The sequence below is a fragment of the Pelodiscus sinensis genome, chromosome 5 (genome assembly GCF_052426305.1).
Source record: "Pelodiscus sinensis isolate ZL-2025 chromosome 5, ASM5242630v1, whole genome shotgun sequence".
NCBI classification, from domain to species: Eukaryota; Metazoa; Chordata; order Testudines; family Trionychidae; genus Pelodiscus; species Pelodiscus sinensis.
The window spans coordinates 132,758,612-132,775,105 of NC_143056.1; the positions used below are offsets into that span (position 1 = coordinate 132,758,612).

The following is a 16,494-nucleotide window of genomic DNA, read 5'->3' on the forward strand; positions in this document are numbered from 1 at the left end:
GAATGCTTTGTTTGTGCTTTTCTGAGCTTTTAATTGCTCAATACATTTTACAGTAAAATCTTCTAATTGTCCAAATAATGTTGCCACAAACATTTGATCAATACAATGATGATCAGCATATTATGAGCTTGATGTAGAGAAAGAGGAGCTGTTTTACTACCCTTTTACACAACTACTTTACAGATCTCTTCCTTTATTATTAGAAGGAGAGAGCATCTAGTTGTAGGTAGAGCATTATCTAAGAACTTTGTAATTTAGGGCTTATTTTCTGGCTTTACGGCAGACCTCCTGTATGACCTTGAAGCAGGACATTAATTTTTTCTGTCTGTGTCAGCTCATCATTTGTGAAATGGAGATAATATTGTGCTACCTAACATGGAAGTTATGACAATCAAAACTATAAGAATTTTGAGGTGCTCAGAGGTATACATCAATGAGCCCCATATAAGGAACTATGAATGTTAACGATCCACTGATAGCTATTTTATATTTCAAAGAATGTTTTCAATTTGCTCAATGTTCAGAGAATTTTCAGATTTTGATGGAGTTGAGATGAATATTTTCTAAGGAACCATGATCAAAAAATACTTTATGTTTGCAGCTTCATCCATTTCTCACTCGCAATCCCCAGAGCCAAACAATTCCCAGAACTGCTACCCTTCACAGTCTATAATACATCCAAAGAAAACTAAGAGCAAGAAAACATAGCTAACCTGCTGAAGAGGTATAACTATCTAGTGTCTGATGTTATCTCTGGCTGTGTCTACACTGGCACCCTTTTCCGGAAATGCTTAAAATGGAACAGTTTTCCGTTGTAAGTATTTCTGGAAAAAGCGCATCTACATTGGCAGGATGCTTTTCCAGAAAAGCACTTTTTCCGGAAAAGCGTGCGTGGCCAATGTAGACGCGCTTTTCCGGAAAAAAGCCCCGATCGTCATTTTTGCGATCGGGGCTTTTTTGCAGAAAAGACTACTGTGCTGTCTACACTGGCCCTTTTCCGGAATAGTTTTTCCGGAAAAGGACTTTTACCCGAACGGGAGCAGCATAGTTTTTCCAGAAAAGCACTGACAATTTTACAGTAGATCGTCATTGCTTTTCCGGAAAAGCAAGCAGCCAGTGTAGACAGCTTTCAAGTTATTCCGGAAAAGTGACTGCTTTTCCGGAATAAGTGGCCCAGTGTAGACACAGCCTCTGTGTTTAATTTATGCTGTAGAGAAAATTCACACTTTTTGTGCTGTTGCATATTCTATTCAGTGCAGACTGTGACAGGAGCCTGGTGTCTAAAAGAGAGCATGATCTACATGCATCCTCTATTACTTCTGTTGTTCCCTTAAGATGAAGGGAAAGATGTTGTGAGGAAAATTATGTTTTTCCTCATGGTTTATAGACAGAAAGCAGGTGACAATCACTGCAAAAACTACCATTTCTGCAGCCATAGAAATCACAGATGTCTTAATGAAGCCAAACCAGTTATAAAGAATCCAACCCAGCTACAAAGCAGAGAGGCATCTGATATCCCCCCTTCATTTCAAATACAAACAGATCCATTCATTCAAAGCAAATTATGTATATTTACATACTCACACATGTGAAACAGGTGTTTCCTTTATTTTGGCTGGAATAAGAGCATAAAAAACCCTCTCTGATCTCAGTGGGGGCAAGCAAGCTTTGTTGGAATACAACCAAACAAATAATAATATCAATGGAATAATGAACAATCTACTCTGAGTTCTATGAGATGACATCACAATGAGCTGGGAATTGAATTCCAATGTTTCCACTTGCCATCACTCAACCAGCACTGGGATGAACAGGTTCAGGAATTGGTTAGAAGTTTGTTCCTGGCTTTCCTCACGGCGTCCTTTACCTCCCTGTTCCTCAGGCTGTAGATGAGGGGGTTCAGCATGGGGCTCACCAGTGTGTAGAATACTGAGGCTATTTTGTCTGTGCCCGTGGAATAGCTGGAGCTCGGTTGGAAAGTCATAAAAATTAGAGAGCCATGAAACATGCCCACTGCGGTCAAATGACAAGCGCAGGTGGAGAAGGCTTTGTGCCGGCCCTCGGCAGAGCGGATCCGCAGGATGGTGGAGAAGATACAGACATAGGAGAGGAGGATGGTCACCACGCTGATCATTACAGTGTAGCACATGGATGCAAACAACAAAATCTCATTGATGTGGGTATCAGAGCAGGAGAGCGCCAGCAAGGGGGGTACGTCACAGCAGAAATTGCTGATATTTGAGTGACAGAATGACAGCTGAAACGTAGAACATGTGAGTATCATTGCATCCACCAACCCTACAGCGCATACCCCAGCCACCAGCTGGCCACAACGCTGCCTGGACATGGTGACCGTATAGAGCAGAGGGTTACAGATGGCCACATAACGGTCATACGCCATCACAGCCAGCAAGAGACACTCAATATCTACGCAAACAAGGAAGAAATACATTTGCACAGCGCAGGCAGTGCGAGAAATGCTTTTCCTCTCAGCTACGAAAATCTGCAGCAACTTAGGGGCGATTACTGTGGAACTGCAAAGATCACAAAAAGACAAACTCCTGAGGAAAAAGTACATGGGGGAATGGAGTTGTGGGTCAGTCATGATTAACAAGACCATCCCCCCATTACAGACCTGGGTGGTAACATAAATCAATAGGAACAACACAAACAGAGGGACCTGCAGCTCCGGGTGATCTGTCAATCCTGAGAGAATGAACTCAGTCACCACGGAGTGATTTCCCTCTTCCATCTCCTTCCATCAGGCATCTATGGGACGTGGGCCAGTGGATGGCGCGGGCAACTTACCCATTCTCTGTAACAAATTAAGTGAAAAAAATGAAGATCAGTTTTTTAATAGGCACTAGCGGCGAGAAGTCCTGTGGCACCTTGTAGACTAACCGAAGTGTTGGACATGCATCTGACGAAGTGGGTCTTTGCCCACGAAAGCTTATGCTCCAACACTTTGTTTAGTCTATAAGGTGCCACAGGACTCCTCGCCGCTTTTCCAGATTCAGACTAACACAGCTACCCCTCTGATACTTAATAGGCACTGGTACCAGCTCAGTGAAGGGCTTAGTCCACAGAGGCAGAGGTTCACAGTGAGTGAATCCCAGGTGTTCGATATAATTCACACACTGTACAAATAGAAGGACGCTCAGGTTAATCATGCTCTACACATGAACACTCCCGATCACTAATCCGAGTAGCAAACAGTACCTCAGGTCACTGCTGTGAGAGAATCGGGGTGAAAATCATCTTAGTATGATGAGATTATTGCTTAGCTCAAGGAGTTGTGAAAGTAAATGAGTTTTTATCTTTCTACGCTCTTTGGAAAAGGGAAGCTCTTTGGCTCGGCATGTCTGTTTGTGGTAAAGCTGAGCTACGTAAGCTTCTTTGCATCTGAAATGGTATTTACACTGTTCTGTAAGAAAATCCTGAGAAATAGTGGAAGCGTCAGGCACTATGTAATTGCCTATTTTTTTCTAATCATGTGGTTTGTTTCTATAATTGAAAATAGGCTGAGAGTTTTAGTCTTTTAGGTCATGAATTCTATATCCGCGGAGGGCCCAAGAGTCTGTAAAGTTGTGTAACTGTGATGTGAGACAATAGCACATACCTGCCGAGAGAAGAGAGATGTGGTGTTTCTCTGTTGTCAGAAAGTGCCGATTTTGAGTGGTCAGGAAGTTTTATACCCATAACTGTGATCCATGGGACATGGTCTCTGTAGTCCTGGGAGTCCAGAAAGGCACAACACATAACTAATGAGCTGAGTGAAGCAGTCACCCTAGGTGTAGCTTATTCCCTGGGGATGAATTTGGTGCACTCTTTCCTCCTGCGTTACTATATGATGCAATTTCTATCAGCAGTATACAGTATAACAGGGCATGTATTTCACCTTCTGTTTTCAAAGTTTAAGCCTGGGACAGTGTCGAGCTGAGTGGCAAAGGCTTTGTTTGTGGACACTGAAAGCTTATGGCTGAAAACACAATAGATCCCCTCAGAAATACGACCCAGGTGCCTCAGATACCACCACCCAATATTGTCTGCCATGGGCCAGGTTACCTGGCTGGACTCCATCCCCCATGATGCACGATGGTCTCTCCTCTGGCTGAGCTGCCCTGGAACAGCACCAGTGTCCCACAGCCACAGTTTCAAATAGGGGTGGGGAAGTTTGATATTTTGATGGAAAGATGAAAAGGGGAAAGATAGATTTTTGGGATTTTTTCTGAAATTATCTATCTATCCCCATCCACCCTATCTATCTATCTATCTATCTATCTATCTATCTATCTATCTATCTATCTATCTATCTATCTATCTATCTATCTATCTATCTATCACAGACAGGGTATGTCTACACTACCCCGCTAGTTCGAACTAGCGGGGTAATGTATGCATACCGAACGTGCAAATGAAGCCCGGGATTTGAATTTCCCGGGCTTCATTTGCATAAGCCAGCCGGTGCCATTTTTAAATGCCGGCTTGTTCGAACCCCGTGCCGTGCGGCTACACGCGGCATGGGCTAGATAGTTCGAACTAGCAAGCCATTCCGAACTATCTGTACGCCTTGTGGAACGAGGTGGAACGAGGTGTACAGATAGTTCGGATTAGGAAGCCTAATCCGAACTATCTAGTCCGTGCCGCGTGTAGCCGCGCGGCACGGGGTTCGCACTAGCCGGCTTTTAAAAATGGCGGCGCCAGCTTTATGCTAATGAAGCCCGGGAAATTCAAATCCCGGGCTTCATTAGCAAGTTCGGTATGCATACATTACCCCCCTAGTTCGAACTAGGGGGGTAGTGTAGACATACCCCAACATAGGACAGATAGGTTCACTGATTTTGCTTGCTGGAGGCCACATGCTGACCAGAGAATCTCAGCAGGTGACCACCAGCATCTCATCTCCATTGTTAATTTGGTTTCTTCTCTGTCCAGAGGCAACATTTTTGAAAGCATTCACTAAGGGTATGTCTACACTACCCCGCTAGTTCAAACTAGCGGGGTAATGTAGACATACCGCAATTGCAAATGAAGCCCGGGATTTGAATTTCCCGGGCTTCATTTGCATAAGCGGGGTGCCGCCATTTTTAAATCCCTGCTTGTTCGAACCCCGTGCCGCGCGGCTACACGCGGCACGAACTAGGTAGTTCGAACTAGGCTTCCTAGTTTGAACTACCGTTACTCCTCATTCCACGAGTAACGGTAGTTCGAACTAGGAAGCCTAGTTCGAACTACTTAGTTCGTGCCCCGTGTAGCCGTGCAGCACGGGGTTCGAACGAGCGGGGATTTAAAAATGGCGGCACCCCGCTTATGCAAATGAAGCCCGGGAAATTCAAATCCCGGGCTTCATTTGCAAGTGCGGTATGCCTACATTACCCTCCTAGTTTGAACTTGGAGGGGAGTGTAGACAGACCCTAAGTCTTTGAGCCTGCAGACCTATATAAAAAAGTGGGCCTTTAAATTCTTTCTGCTGCTTTTTGCCCTTCTCTGAATGGGAGTAGCAGTACTTAGGTGCCTCTTAATAGAGTTCAAAAATATGTGTAAATCCTGATATGGCCTTCTGATGGGACTGACCCACATAGGGGGATTAAGAAGCGTTGGGGAGGCTGCATAAAACCCAGACAATTAGCAGAGGGCTTATTGAACCAGCTTGTAGGGAAAAGATTTATAGTGGAGCAGCCAATCAGGGCCAGGCTGGGCCATATAAGATGGGCTCCTGATCACAGTGCTCCCTGGAATGCTGCCTGGATGGTTGGCCATGATGGGTGGGTCGGGAGCAAAAGGGAGCTGCAGCCTGACTGACAGACCGAAGCCCTGATATGGGTATAAAGAAGGGGTTCTGGCTTTAGGGAAGTGACTCAAGGAAAAAGAGAAATGTTGGAAAAGGGACGGGCGGTGGCTGATGTCTATAGCATCTCTGAGTCCCAACACAGAGTTACACCCCACTTGCAGATGAGGAGGGCGGCTGGTATCCAAACTGTATTTTGCTCCTGAGCTCAGGGACTGAACCTTGGGCTGCAGGCAAGTGGCAGGACTAAGAAGGGTCAGTTTCCCAGTAGGAGGAAGATAACAGGGTGGGGCGCTGTGTCCAGAAGAGGTCGATGCTGTCTGGGGAATAGTGTGAGTCACAGTGTGGTGGGTCCAGAGCAGAGGTGATGCTAGTGAGGTACAGTCAGAGGAGGTTGCACTGTTGGAGAGTTAAATCAGACAATGGCCTTCAGGAGCCTGTTACCCCACAGGCGTAGGTAGCAAACAAGGCTGAAGTGCCACTCAGGGTCCTTGTCAGAAGCAGAGGATCACCCCGCCATTAGAGTCTGCCGTTATGGCTTTGAGTTGACGGGCTGCTGGGATTATGCTCTCTGTTTCTCCATCTTCAGCCCTGCATCTTAGCAAGTCTGTTGTAACATTACATGTTGATAGGCGGTCCATACCCAGAATGCCACATCCATCAAGACCCTGTAATCCCATGGATCTGTGGATGGACAAAGGGCCCAAGACTCCTGTGAGTTCTTGGGTAAATGGTGTTAAGCTCTGTTTCCCATTGTGTGATGTTAGAACATAAGAACATAAGAACGGCCGTACTTGGTTAGACCAAAGGTCCATCTAGCCCAGTATCCTGTCTGCCGACAGTGGCCAGCACCAGGTGCCCCAGAGAGGGTGGACCGAAGACAATGATCAAGCGATTTGTCTCCTGCCATCTCTCTCCAGCCTCTGACAAACAGAGGCCAGGGACACCATTTTTATCCCCTGGCTAATAGCTTTTTATGGACCTAACCTCCATGAAATTATCTAGCTTCTCTTTAAACTCTATTATAGTCCTAGCCTTCACCGCCTCCTCTGGCAAGGAGTTCCACAGGTTGACTACACGCTGTGTGAAGAAGAACTTTCTTTTAATGATCTGATTTCCTGAATGGGGATGTTCCTTAATATCGAATTGTCTCTGGTACATAAGTTGGTGGAGGCCCCCGTGTCCACCAAAGTTCTTTGCGTAATAGTGCCGAAGTTCCCCTGAACAGTTAGATTCACGGTGGGATGACCCCAGTCTTCATTTGCAATGGGGGCCACCACTCGGGGGTCTTGGGAACCTCAGCTCCTTCGAAGTCTGTTGCCCACAGAGATGACCACGTGGCTAGTAGATGCTGCTATTTCTGCTGAACTACTGTTGTTGCCACTTTCACAGGCTGCCAGTTTCCTAAACATCTATCAGGGATGGTCTAGAAGGTGATTGGTCCTGTCGTGAGGGCAGGGGACTGGACTTGATGACCTCTCCAGCTCCCTTTCTAGTTCTAGAGTTCTATGAGTCTATGTCCTCAGCTGTTAGCTTCTGTTTTGATAGCTGTTCCCATGACACATAATTAGTTAAACTTATTAGCAATATTTTCATTTCTTTTCATCCCTCCCCTGTACTTCTAAACCATAGAAGTTTAGTAGTTGCTCGCAGTCAGAGCTTGTCTGCACTGGGGGAGGCTGGTTCTCCTTGAACTTTCTACCTCTCTGGAACCTGAAATTTCTATTATTGAAGGCAGCTATTTGATTCTTTACTGCTGTGTTGGCAGGGCCAGATTAAGAGGCCCTAAGCACTGAAAAGATTATGGTGCCCCCCATATGTAATTCAAAATTAAAACAATACTATACCGTAAAATCTCATTTTTTTTGGTACCCCTGCTTTGCTGGTGCCCTAAGTACATGCTTAGCCTGCCTATTGGGTAATCCAGCCCTGTGTGTTGGCATGAGTAGCAACAGAACTCAGCAGTTTTGTCGACGCTGGTAAACCTCATTTTACGAGGAATAACGCCTTTTGTTGACAGAAGGCATTATTGCATCTAAACTGTCCTTTGCGTCCACACTGTTATGTCGACAAAGCAGCTTGCTTTGTCGACAGAACTGAATGTAGTCTAGACGCTCTTTGTCGACAGAAGCTTTGTCGACAGTATCTGTCGACAAAACCCTGTAGTCTAGACACACCCAAAGTGCCCTCTGAGTATTTTGGAGGAGAACTCTCATTTTCAGAGTCAGCATCTGACCTCTCATGGTCCCCATGGAATGCAGCCAGTATGGCCATTCTTATGTTCTTATGGCACTCACCATACCTGCTAGGCCCTGCCATTTTATTACAAGCCTCCTTTAACAGCTGCCACACAGCGGCTTGAGACTCCTGCACCTCCACTGCTTCTATCTCAGCATCTTGTTCTGCTGCGGCCACTCGCTGTGTCAACTCTTTCAACCCTCCAGTTGGGAGACCTGCAAACTCAGCGACTTGCTGCTGAATCAACCGATCCCTTTGGTTTTCACACTCAGGCTATGTCTAGACCAGGAAGACAAGTCAGCAAAAGATACTCAAATTGCGGTTCACAATTTTCGTATCTTTTTCTGCTTTTCTTTTGAAAGAGCGGCGAGGAGTCCTGTGGCACCTTAGGGTATGTCTACACTACCCCGCTAGTTCGAACTAGCGGGGTAATGTATGCATACCGCACTTGCTAATGAAGCCCGGGATTTGAATTTCCCGGGCTTCATTAGCATAAGCGGGGAGCCGCCATTTTTAAATCCCCGCTGCTTCGAACCCCGTGTAGCGCGGCTACACGGGGCTCGAACTAGGTAGTTCGGACTAGGGTCCTATTCCGAACTACCGTTACTCCTCGTGAAACGAGGTGTACCGGTAGTTCGGAATAGGCACCCTAGTCCGAACTACCTAGTTCGAGCCCCGTGTAGCCGCGCTACACGGGGTTCGAAGCAGCGGGGATTTAAAAATGGCGGCTCCCCGCTTATGCTAATGAAGCCCGGGAAATTCAAATCCCGGGCTTCATTAGCAAGTGCGGTATGCATACATTACCCTCCTAGTTCGAACTAGGAGGGTAGTGTAGACATACCCTTATAGACTAACTGAAGTGTTGGAGCATAAGCTTTCGTGGGCAAAGACCCACTTCATCAGATGCATGGAGTGGAAATTTCAGACTAACACGTCTACCCCTCTGAGTCTTTCGAAAGAGGCATTTCTGTCCACATGGAACCAAATTTCAGAAAAACGTCCTCTTTTGACACACTCCTTCTTCCTCGTACAATGAGGTTTGCAGGGATGGTGAAAGAGCAAGTTCACTGTTCCGAATTTTTTTTCGGAAATGAGGACGCGTTCCTTGGATGCAGCATTGCTTATCCGGGATACTGCTAGTATCCCGGAAAAGAGCTGCAGTGGACATGTAGCCCTAGAGGTCTGAGCCAGCTGTTTCTGTAGCAGGGATACCTGGTGATCTAGTTCCTGGCTACTACACAATGGGAAAGACAGTCCTACGTTCACCTCACACACAAGGGCATGGTGCTGTCTGTCACTATTCATGAATGAACTAAACAAATTCCCGTCAGGTCTCTGAAAAATTAATTCCCAAGGGGTCCTGCTGAAGTCACCAGTCTGTTAACCCCAGAGCACAGGTAGCAAATACGGTTAGAAATGCTGCTTGGTGCTCTTGCCAGATGCACAGGATTGGCCCCCCATGAGGGCCTGTCACCTGGGAATGAATTAAGTGCTGAAGTGGGTCCTGTTTCCTCCCTCTGGTGTAGGGTGCATCAAAGTCAGCAGCCCACATCTGGGGCAGGGTCGCTGACCCACAGAAAAATCAGTTGGGGGACCACACAAAAGAGAGAAGCAAAATCCCTCAACTGCTCACTGATGTGACCCCTGACTGAGCAAGGGAAAGACCCCCCCCCCCTCATTCCCCTCACACACCAGAACCTAGCGGGGTGCAGGCTGGTAGATTTTGTGTGCTTCAGCCCTGACATGGGGTGGAAGAGGGGCTTGAGCACCAACATGGGCTGCCCAATTCTGGGGGGAGCCCTGAGCCCCAGGAGCTGGATCCACAAAAGCCGGGGACCACTTCCAGCCCCGGGCCTGAGGTTCCCCACCCCGGCCTTTAAGAAAGTGGATCCCTCCCTTCCCTCCAGGGCAGGTGCATTACAGAGAGAGGAGGGGATGTCCAAGTGCAAACAGAGCAGGGGGTTGCTCGGGGACTGGTTACAAACGGGGTTGAATGGGGGACAGAACCTGGCCCAGCTGCGACAAACAGAAAACCAAACTGGGGACAGTGACAGCCACACACGGGCTTGAAGCCCAGACCCGCTAAATCAAACCCCACTGGTCAGTGATTAAAATGGCAAGAAAACTCCTACGTACCTGGCCCTTTCTCTCCTGGCACTGGCAGTGGCGCGACAGGAGGTACCCAGGACCTGCTACCCGCAGGCTGGTCTGGAGCCGTTGGGGTGTAGCCTTGGGGTGGCCCATGATGTCCTGTCCCAGACTGTTAGGTTCAGAGGAGCTGCAGGCTAGGGGTGTTACAGGCAGTTTGTGTGTGAGTAAAATTGTTATGCTATTATTCCAGTAAAAGGAGGCACCTGTTTCAAAGCCCTGATCTCAGTTAAGGAAGAACGTTTTCTTGGAATACAAACAAACAAATAATAACATCAATTATATTACCGTGAGCTCGACTAGACGACATTACAATGAGTTAGGAATTAAATTCTCCTAATTCCACTCCCAATCACTCAACCTGCACTGGGATGAACAAATTCAGGAATTCTTTAGGAGTTTATTCATTGTTTTCCTTACAGCACCCTTCACTTGCCTGTTCCTCAGGCTGTAGATGAGGGGGTTCAACATGGGAATTACCAGCGTGTAGAACACGGAGGTTATTTTGTCGGAGTCCATGGAATAGTTGGAGGTGGGCTGGAAAGACATAATAATAAGGGTGCCATGAAACATGCCCACTGCGGTCAAGTGAGAGGTGCAGGTGGAGAAGGATTTTTGCCGGCCCTCGGCAGAGCGGATCTGCAGAATGGCGGAGATGATACAGACATAGGAGAGGAGGATAATCACAGTCGTGATCACCACAGTGTAGCATGTAGAAGCAAACATCACAATCTCATTGATACGGGTGTCAGAGCAGGAGAGTGGCAACAATGGGGCGATGCCACAGAAGAAATGATTGATGATGTTGGAGCGGCAGAATGACAGCCGAAATGTACAACATGTGAGTATCAACGCATCCACCAACCCTACAGCAAACACCCCAGCCATCAGCAAGTTACACCGCTGCCTGGACATGGTGACACTATAGAGCAGCGGGTTACAGATGGCCACATAACGGTCGTACGCCATCACAGCCAGCAAGAGACACTCAATATCTACACAAACGAGAAAAAAATACATTTGCACAGCACAGGCAATGTAGGAAATGCTTTTCCTCTCAGCTAAGAAAATCTGCAGCATCTTAGGGGCGATTACTGTGGAACAGCAGAAATCAGAAAAAGACAAAGTCCTGAGGAAAATGTACATGGGGGTGTGTAGTTGTGGGTCAATTGTGATTAAGAAGATCATCCCCCCATTACAGACCAGGGTGGTAACATAAATTAGTAGGAACAACACAAACAGGAGAACTTGCAGTTCTGCACTGTCTGAGAGACCTGAGAGAATGAACTCACTCACCACCGAGTGATTTCCCTCTTCCATCTCCTCTGAGCCGAGATCAGGTAGCTACAGTGATGTGGGTGTGTGGACTGGTTCACAGAATCTGTCCCTTCACTGTAATGAAGTAAGTGAAGAAAAGTGGTGATCAGTTTTTCAATGGACACCTGTATAAAATTAGGTATGGACTTACTTTTCAGGACTAGATGTTCACAGCTGGTCATTACAATTGTTCCATACAATGCACACACGGTAAACATACAAGAACACGCAGGTTAATCATGACATATACACACAAACATTCCTCTTCACTGATCTCAGCAGCAAACAGAGATTTCTTACTCTGCTGAGGGAGAATCTGGATGAAAAATATCCCAGTGTGATCTGATTCGCTCAAGAAGGAGTGAAAGTAAACAAGAGTCAATGTCTCTCCCCTCTTTGGGAATGGGGAGCTCTGTGGCTGGGCTTCTCTGTTTGGGGAAAAGCTTGTGTGCTCTGCTAATAAAGCTTATTTGCATCTGAAATTGCATTTTCATTCAGTGCTCTGTAAGAAAATCCTGAGAAATAGTGGAAACCGGAGGTTTCAGGGACTACGTAATTGTCTATTTTTACAATCACATGGTTTATTTCTATAGCTAAGGGTGGGCTGAGATTTTTAGTGCTGTGTGTCGTGAATTCAGTAGCTGCTATACGGCCCTGCTGTCTGTATGTGTGTGTGACTGTGATGCAAGACAATAGCACGTACCTTTTGAGGAGAGAGATGTGGTGTTTCCCTATCGAAAGAAAGTGCCAGTTTTGAGTATTCAGGAAACTTTATACCCAGAGCTGTGATCCATGGGACATGCTCCCTGAAGTAACTGGGAATAACTGATCTCAAGAGGCACAACACCTTAAGCTACTGAGTGATGCAAACTCATCCCGGGTGAAACTCATTCCTGGGGATTAATTTAGCGCACTATTTCCTCCTGTGTTACTAAATGATGCAATTTCTACCAGAGTTACACAGTACAACAGGGCGTCTATTTCATCTTTCTGTTTTCAAAGTTCAGCCTTGGGACTGTGTCGAGCTGAGCAGCAAAGGCTTTGTTTGTGGAGACTGAAAGCTTTTGTCTGAAAACACAATAGATCCCCTCAGAAATACAACAGTGGTGCTTCAGTTACCAGAGCCCAATATTGTCTGCAATGGGCCTGTTTCCCAGGCTGGACTCCATCCCCCATGATGCATGATAGGGTACGTCTAGACTACAGGGTTTTGTTGACGGAAGTTTTGTCAACAGATACTGTCGACAAAACTTCTGTCGACATAGAGCATCTAGACACATTCAGTTCTGTAGTCTAGACGCAACCCTACAGGCAATAACACCTCCTGTCGACAGAACTCTGTTGACAAAAGGCGTTATGCCTCGTAAAATGAGGTTTACCAGCGTCGACAAAACTGCTGAGTTCTGTCGACGTTATGTCGACAGAACTCAGCGGTAGTGTAGACGCAGGTATAGTTTTGTCGACAAAAGTCCACTTTTGTCGACAAAACTCAGTAGTCTAGACACACCCATAGTCTCTTCTCTTTCTGAACTCCTCTGCACCAGAATCCCACAGCCACAGTTGGGGGTGGAGGGGACGGGCAGTGGTCTGAGATGGGAAAGATGTCCATGGAAATGTAATTTCTTGAAAAATCCTAAAAATCCATCCACTCTATCTATCTATCTATCTATCTATCTATCTATCTATCTATCTATCTATCTATCTATCTATCTATCTATCTATCTATCTATCTATCTATCTATCTATCTATCACAGACTGTGATAAATTCTGTGTCTTTCTCTTACTGTGTCATTTCCCAAAATAGGACAGATAGGCGCATAGTTTTTGGAGGACACATGTGGAGCATCTACGCACACCTTATTTCTAAATAGCTCTTTCAGAACAGGCATTATTCCTCATAGAATGAGTTTTACAGATTTCAGATTAAGCCAGCTGTTATTATTTCAAAATAACAGCATGGCTGTGCAGATGCTCACGTTGTTATTTCAAAATAACGCTAGTTCTCCCAAAATAATGGTGCCATGTAGACACACCCATGATGACCAGAGAAGCTCAGCAAGTGACCACCAACATCTTATCTCCTTTACTTATTTGGTTGCTTCTCTGCAAAGCAGAAACGAACCTGTTGAAGGGGTCTGTCCAGAGGCAACATTTTCGAAAGCATTCACGGATTCAGCGAGCCTATAGACCTATGTAAAAAATGGGCCTTACATTTTTCTGCCTCTGCTTGCCGATCTCTGAACGGGGGCAAGTCTACTTATGTGCCTTTCAGTAGGATTCAAAAAATGTGTATGTCCTGACAAGGTTTTGTGGTGGTGCGGCTGAACCACACTAGTGGAAGTGGGGTTAAGGTGCCTTGGGGAGGCGGCACACAAACCAATCAGAAGAGGGCTGTGACAGGGCGCCTGCCCTGCACTGGCCCTTTAAGACCAGAACTCAGGCCCGGAGCCGGGGCTAGACAGAAAGAGGCCAGCTGGAGCGGTTTAGGGCCAGTGAGAGCCCAGCTGGCAACTATCTAGGGCAGCCCAGTTGGCTTGTGGAAACCAGCTGAACCCATTAGGGAAGTGAGAGCCCAGCTGGCCTGTATAAATAGAGAAGCACAGGTTGCTTATGGAAGGCCAGAGGAGGGCTGACTGCAGGGGAAGCAGGAGCTCCTTGGAGGGAGACAGCCGAAGTAGAGGGACGGGAGCTGGGAGCTGTCCCTCAGCGGTTGCCAGGGACCCCAGGAGAGGCCGGAGGAAGGCGGAGGCAAGTTGGTGCCAACCGGAGACTGCCTGTCGAGGGGACACCGGCCTGGAGATCGCAGCCAGCCGGGCAAGTCCAGGGAAGGAAACCCTGGGGATCCAGGTAGGAAGTAGCCCAGGGCAGGAGCGGGAGTCGCCCCTCCCGGCCCAAGAACCTCAGTGCGTTTCGGCTGGACGGCCGCCGAGGGAGTGACCCAGTACCAAGTCACTCACAGGGCCCTGGGCTGGGACCCGGTGGAGTAGGGTGGGCCCAGGTCTCCCTACCTGGGGTGCGCCCCGCTACAACAGTTATAAACTGCTTTGTGGACTCGGCCTTGCTTAAAGGGCCAGTTATATACGACATTGTTGCCGATGATGAGCAACCCGTACAGACTGTAACTTGCCCTGAGAGGGGCTATATGAGGACAGTCAGGGGGCACTGAGGCACACTGGGGTGTGAACCCCCTGACAAGGGCTTATTGAGCTAAGCTGTAGGGAGAAGGCTTAGTGGAGCAGCCAATCAGGGCCAGGATGGCCCCTATAAGCAGGGCTGCTGAGCAAAAGGCTCCCGGGAATGCTGCCTGGGTTGGTTGCCGGGAGAGGAGTACCAAATCCATAGCAGGGGTGGGGGAAATCAGGGGAGGGGAAGGGAGCTACAACCTGAGTGACTGGCAGAGTGAAGTCCTGATACAGGGATAAGGAAGCAGGTGTGATTTTAGGGAAGAGAACAGGGAGATGCTGGAAAACGGGCAGTAGGTGGCTGCTGACCAACCCAGAGAAGCAGGCAGTTCTGGGTCCCCCTCCTTTGCACTCCACTTTCAAATGAGGGGGTGGCTGGTATCCGGACTGTTGTTTGTCCCTGAGTTCGGGGACTGAGGGTGAAGGTGGCCAATGAGGCAAGTGACAGAACTAAGAACTGTCGGCTCCCCAGTCGTGGGGAGATAACTGAGTGGGGTGCTGTGTCCAGAAGAGGTCACTGCCATCTGGAGAACAATGTGGATCACAGTCAGGTAGATCCAGAGCAGAAGTGATGGTGGTGAGGCACCGTCTGAGGAGGGGGCACTGTCAGGAGGGTTAAATCCCCAAATGGCCAGGAGGAGACTGCTACCCCCAGGGCGCAGGTAGCAAACACGGTTCCAAATGCCCTTTGGTGCCCTTGTCAGATGCACAGGATCAGTCCCCTATCCAGGTCTGTCACCCATGAATTAATCAGTGAAATGGATCCTGTTTCTTCCCTCCCCTTCCTCCTGTGCAGGAGGAATGAAGAAAGATGGGGTGATCTTCGGGTGCAAACGAGATTTAATGTTTTCTAGGGATTAATTGCAAAAGAGGGAGAAATGGGGAGATGACCCAATGCAGTTATAACAAACAGAAAACCAAACTGGGGACAGACACAGCACAAACAGGGGCTGGAAGTCCAGACCCACCTCATCAAACCCCTTTTGGCCTTGAGTTTTAAAATGGTAAGAATAAGCCCTGAGTTCAGTGACGTTTCTCTCCTGGGACTGGCAGTGGCGCTAGGGGAGGTGCCTAGGACCTGCTACCCTCAGGCTGGTCTGGAGTCTTTGGGGAGAAGCGCTGGGGAGTCCTACGATGTCCTGTCCTGCACTGGGGGGTGCAGAGGAGCCGCAGGCTGGGGGGGGGTTACAGGCAGGCTGTGGGGGGGGGGGCGGTTGGTAAAATCCCCTCTTCCTGCCAGCAGCTGCAGTTGGATCTTGTAGCTGGGCTGCTTTTGGCTGGCAGGGGGTGGAGCTGCCATTATGGCGGACAGCAGCTGAGGCTGAGGCAACTCAGCCCTTGCAAAGCCACAAGAGCGGGGAAAGCCTGAGGGGAATGGAAACCTCATGACCAGTTGGCCGGAAAATCCGGTTTAGACCGGTCTCTGAGCGGTTAGTGCCTGAGGAGATCCAACATGGATCCCTAGGTCAAGGATCACAGACTCCATTTTGTTTCTTCCAATTACTGACTTAAACACTATCATAACATTGCATTTAACGAGGTAGATCAATTAAACCATACATAAACAAAACTCCCAAACCAGCTGCCATGAAGGTCAGCTTCAGCTCCATTATATGTCAACAATGTAGTATCTCTGAAGACCTTGCAAACTTTACTCTATTTATTGTAATCGCTGCCATCACAGAGAAAGCAACTGTCTTGATTTAAGGTTGTCCAACAGGCCCATCATTGAGCTAGGAACAAAGCCCATAGTTAGTGGATGATAGATATTGCTCTACATCATTGAGACTTTTTCCTTCTAATGGCAACAGAGAAACGGG

The 16,494-nt window shown here is 47.6% G+C and overlaps 2 protein-coding genes across 2 annotated transcripts; both read right to left on the bottom strand.

Annotated features, from left to right (window-relative positions):
* Positions 1–1,816: 1,816 nt before the first annotated feature.
* LOC102460741 (olfactory receptor 5AR1-like) lies at positions 1,817–2,976 on the bottom strand. Its single transcript, XM_006117266.3, has one exon. The coding sequence runs from the start codon at positions 2,750–2,752 to the stop codon at positions 1,817–1,819; it is 936 nt and encodes a 311-aa protein (XP_006117328.3). The 5' UTR covers positions 2,753–2,976.
* Positions 2,977–10,115: 7,139 nt separating this feature from the next.
* Positions 10,116–11,932, bottom strand: LOC106731570 (olfactory receptor-like protein OLF2). Its single transcript, XM_014570572.3, has one exon. It carries the CDS (start codon positions 11,492–11,494, stop codon positions 10,556–10,558), a length of 939 nt encoding a protein of 312 aa, XP_014426058.3. The 5' UTR covers positions 11,495–11,932; the 3' UTR covers positions 10,116–10,555.
* Positions 11,933–16,494: the final 4,562 nt, after the last annotated feature.

Excerpts from the sequence above, each read along its gene's own strand:
- LOC102460741 (XM_006117266.3), bottom strand. The coding sequence starts at position 2,752 with ATGGAAGAGGGAAATCACTCCGTGGTGACTGAGTTCATTCTCTCAGGA.
- LOC106731570 (XM_014570572.3), bottom strand. The coding sequence starts at position 11,494 with ATGGAAGAGGGAAATCACTCGGTGGTGAGTGAGTTCATTCTCTCAGGT.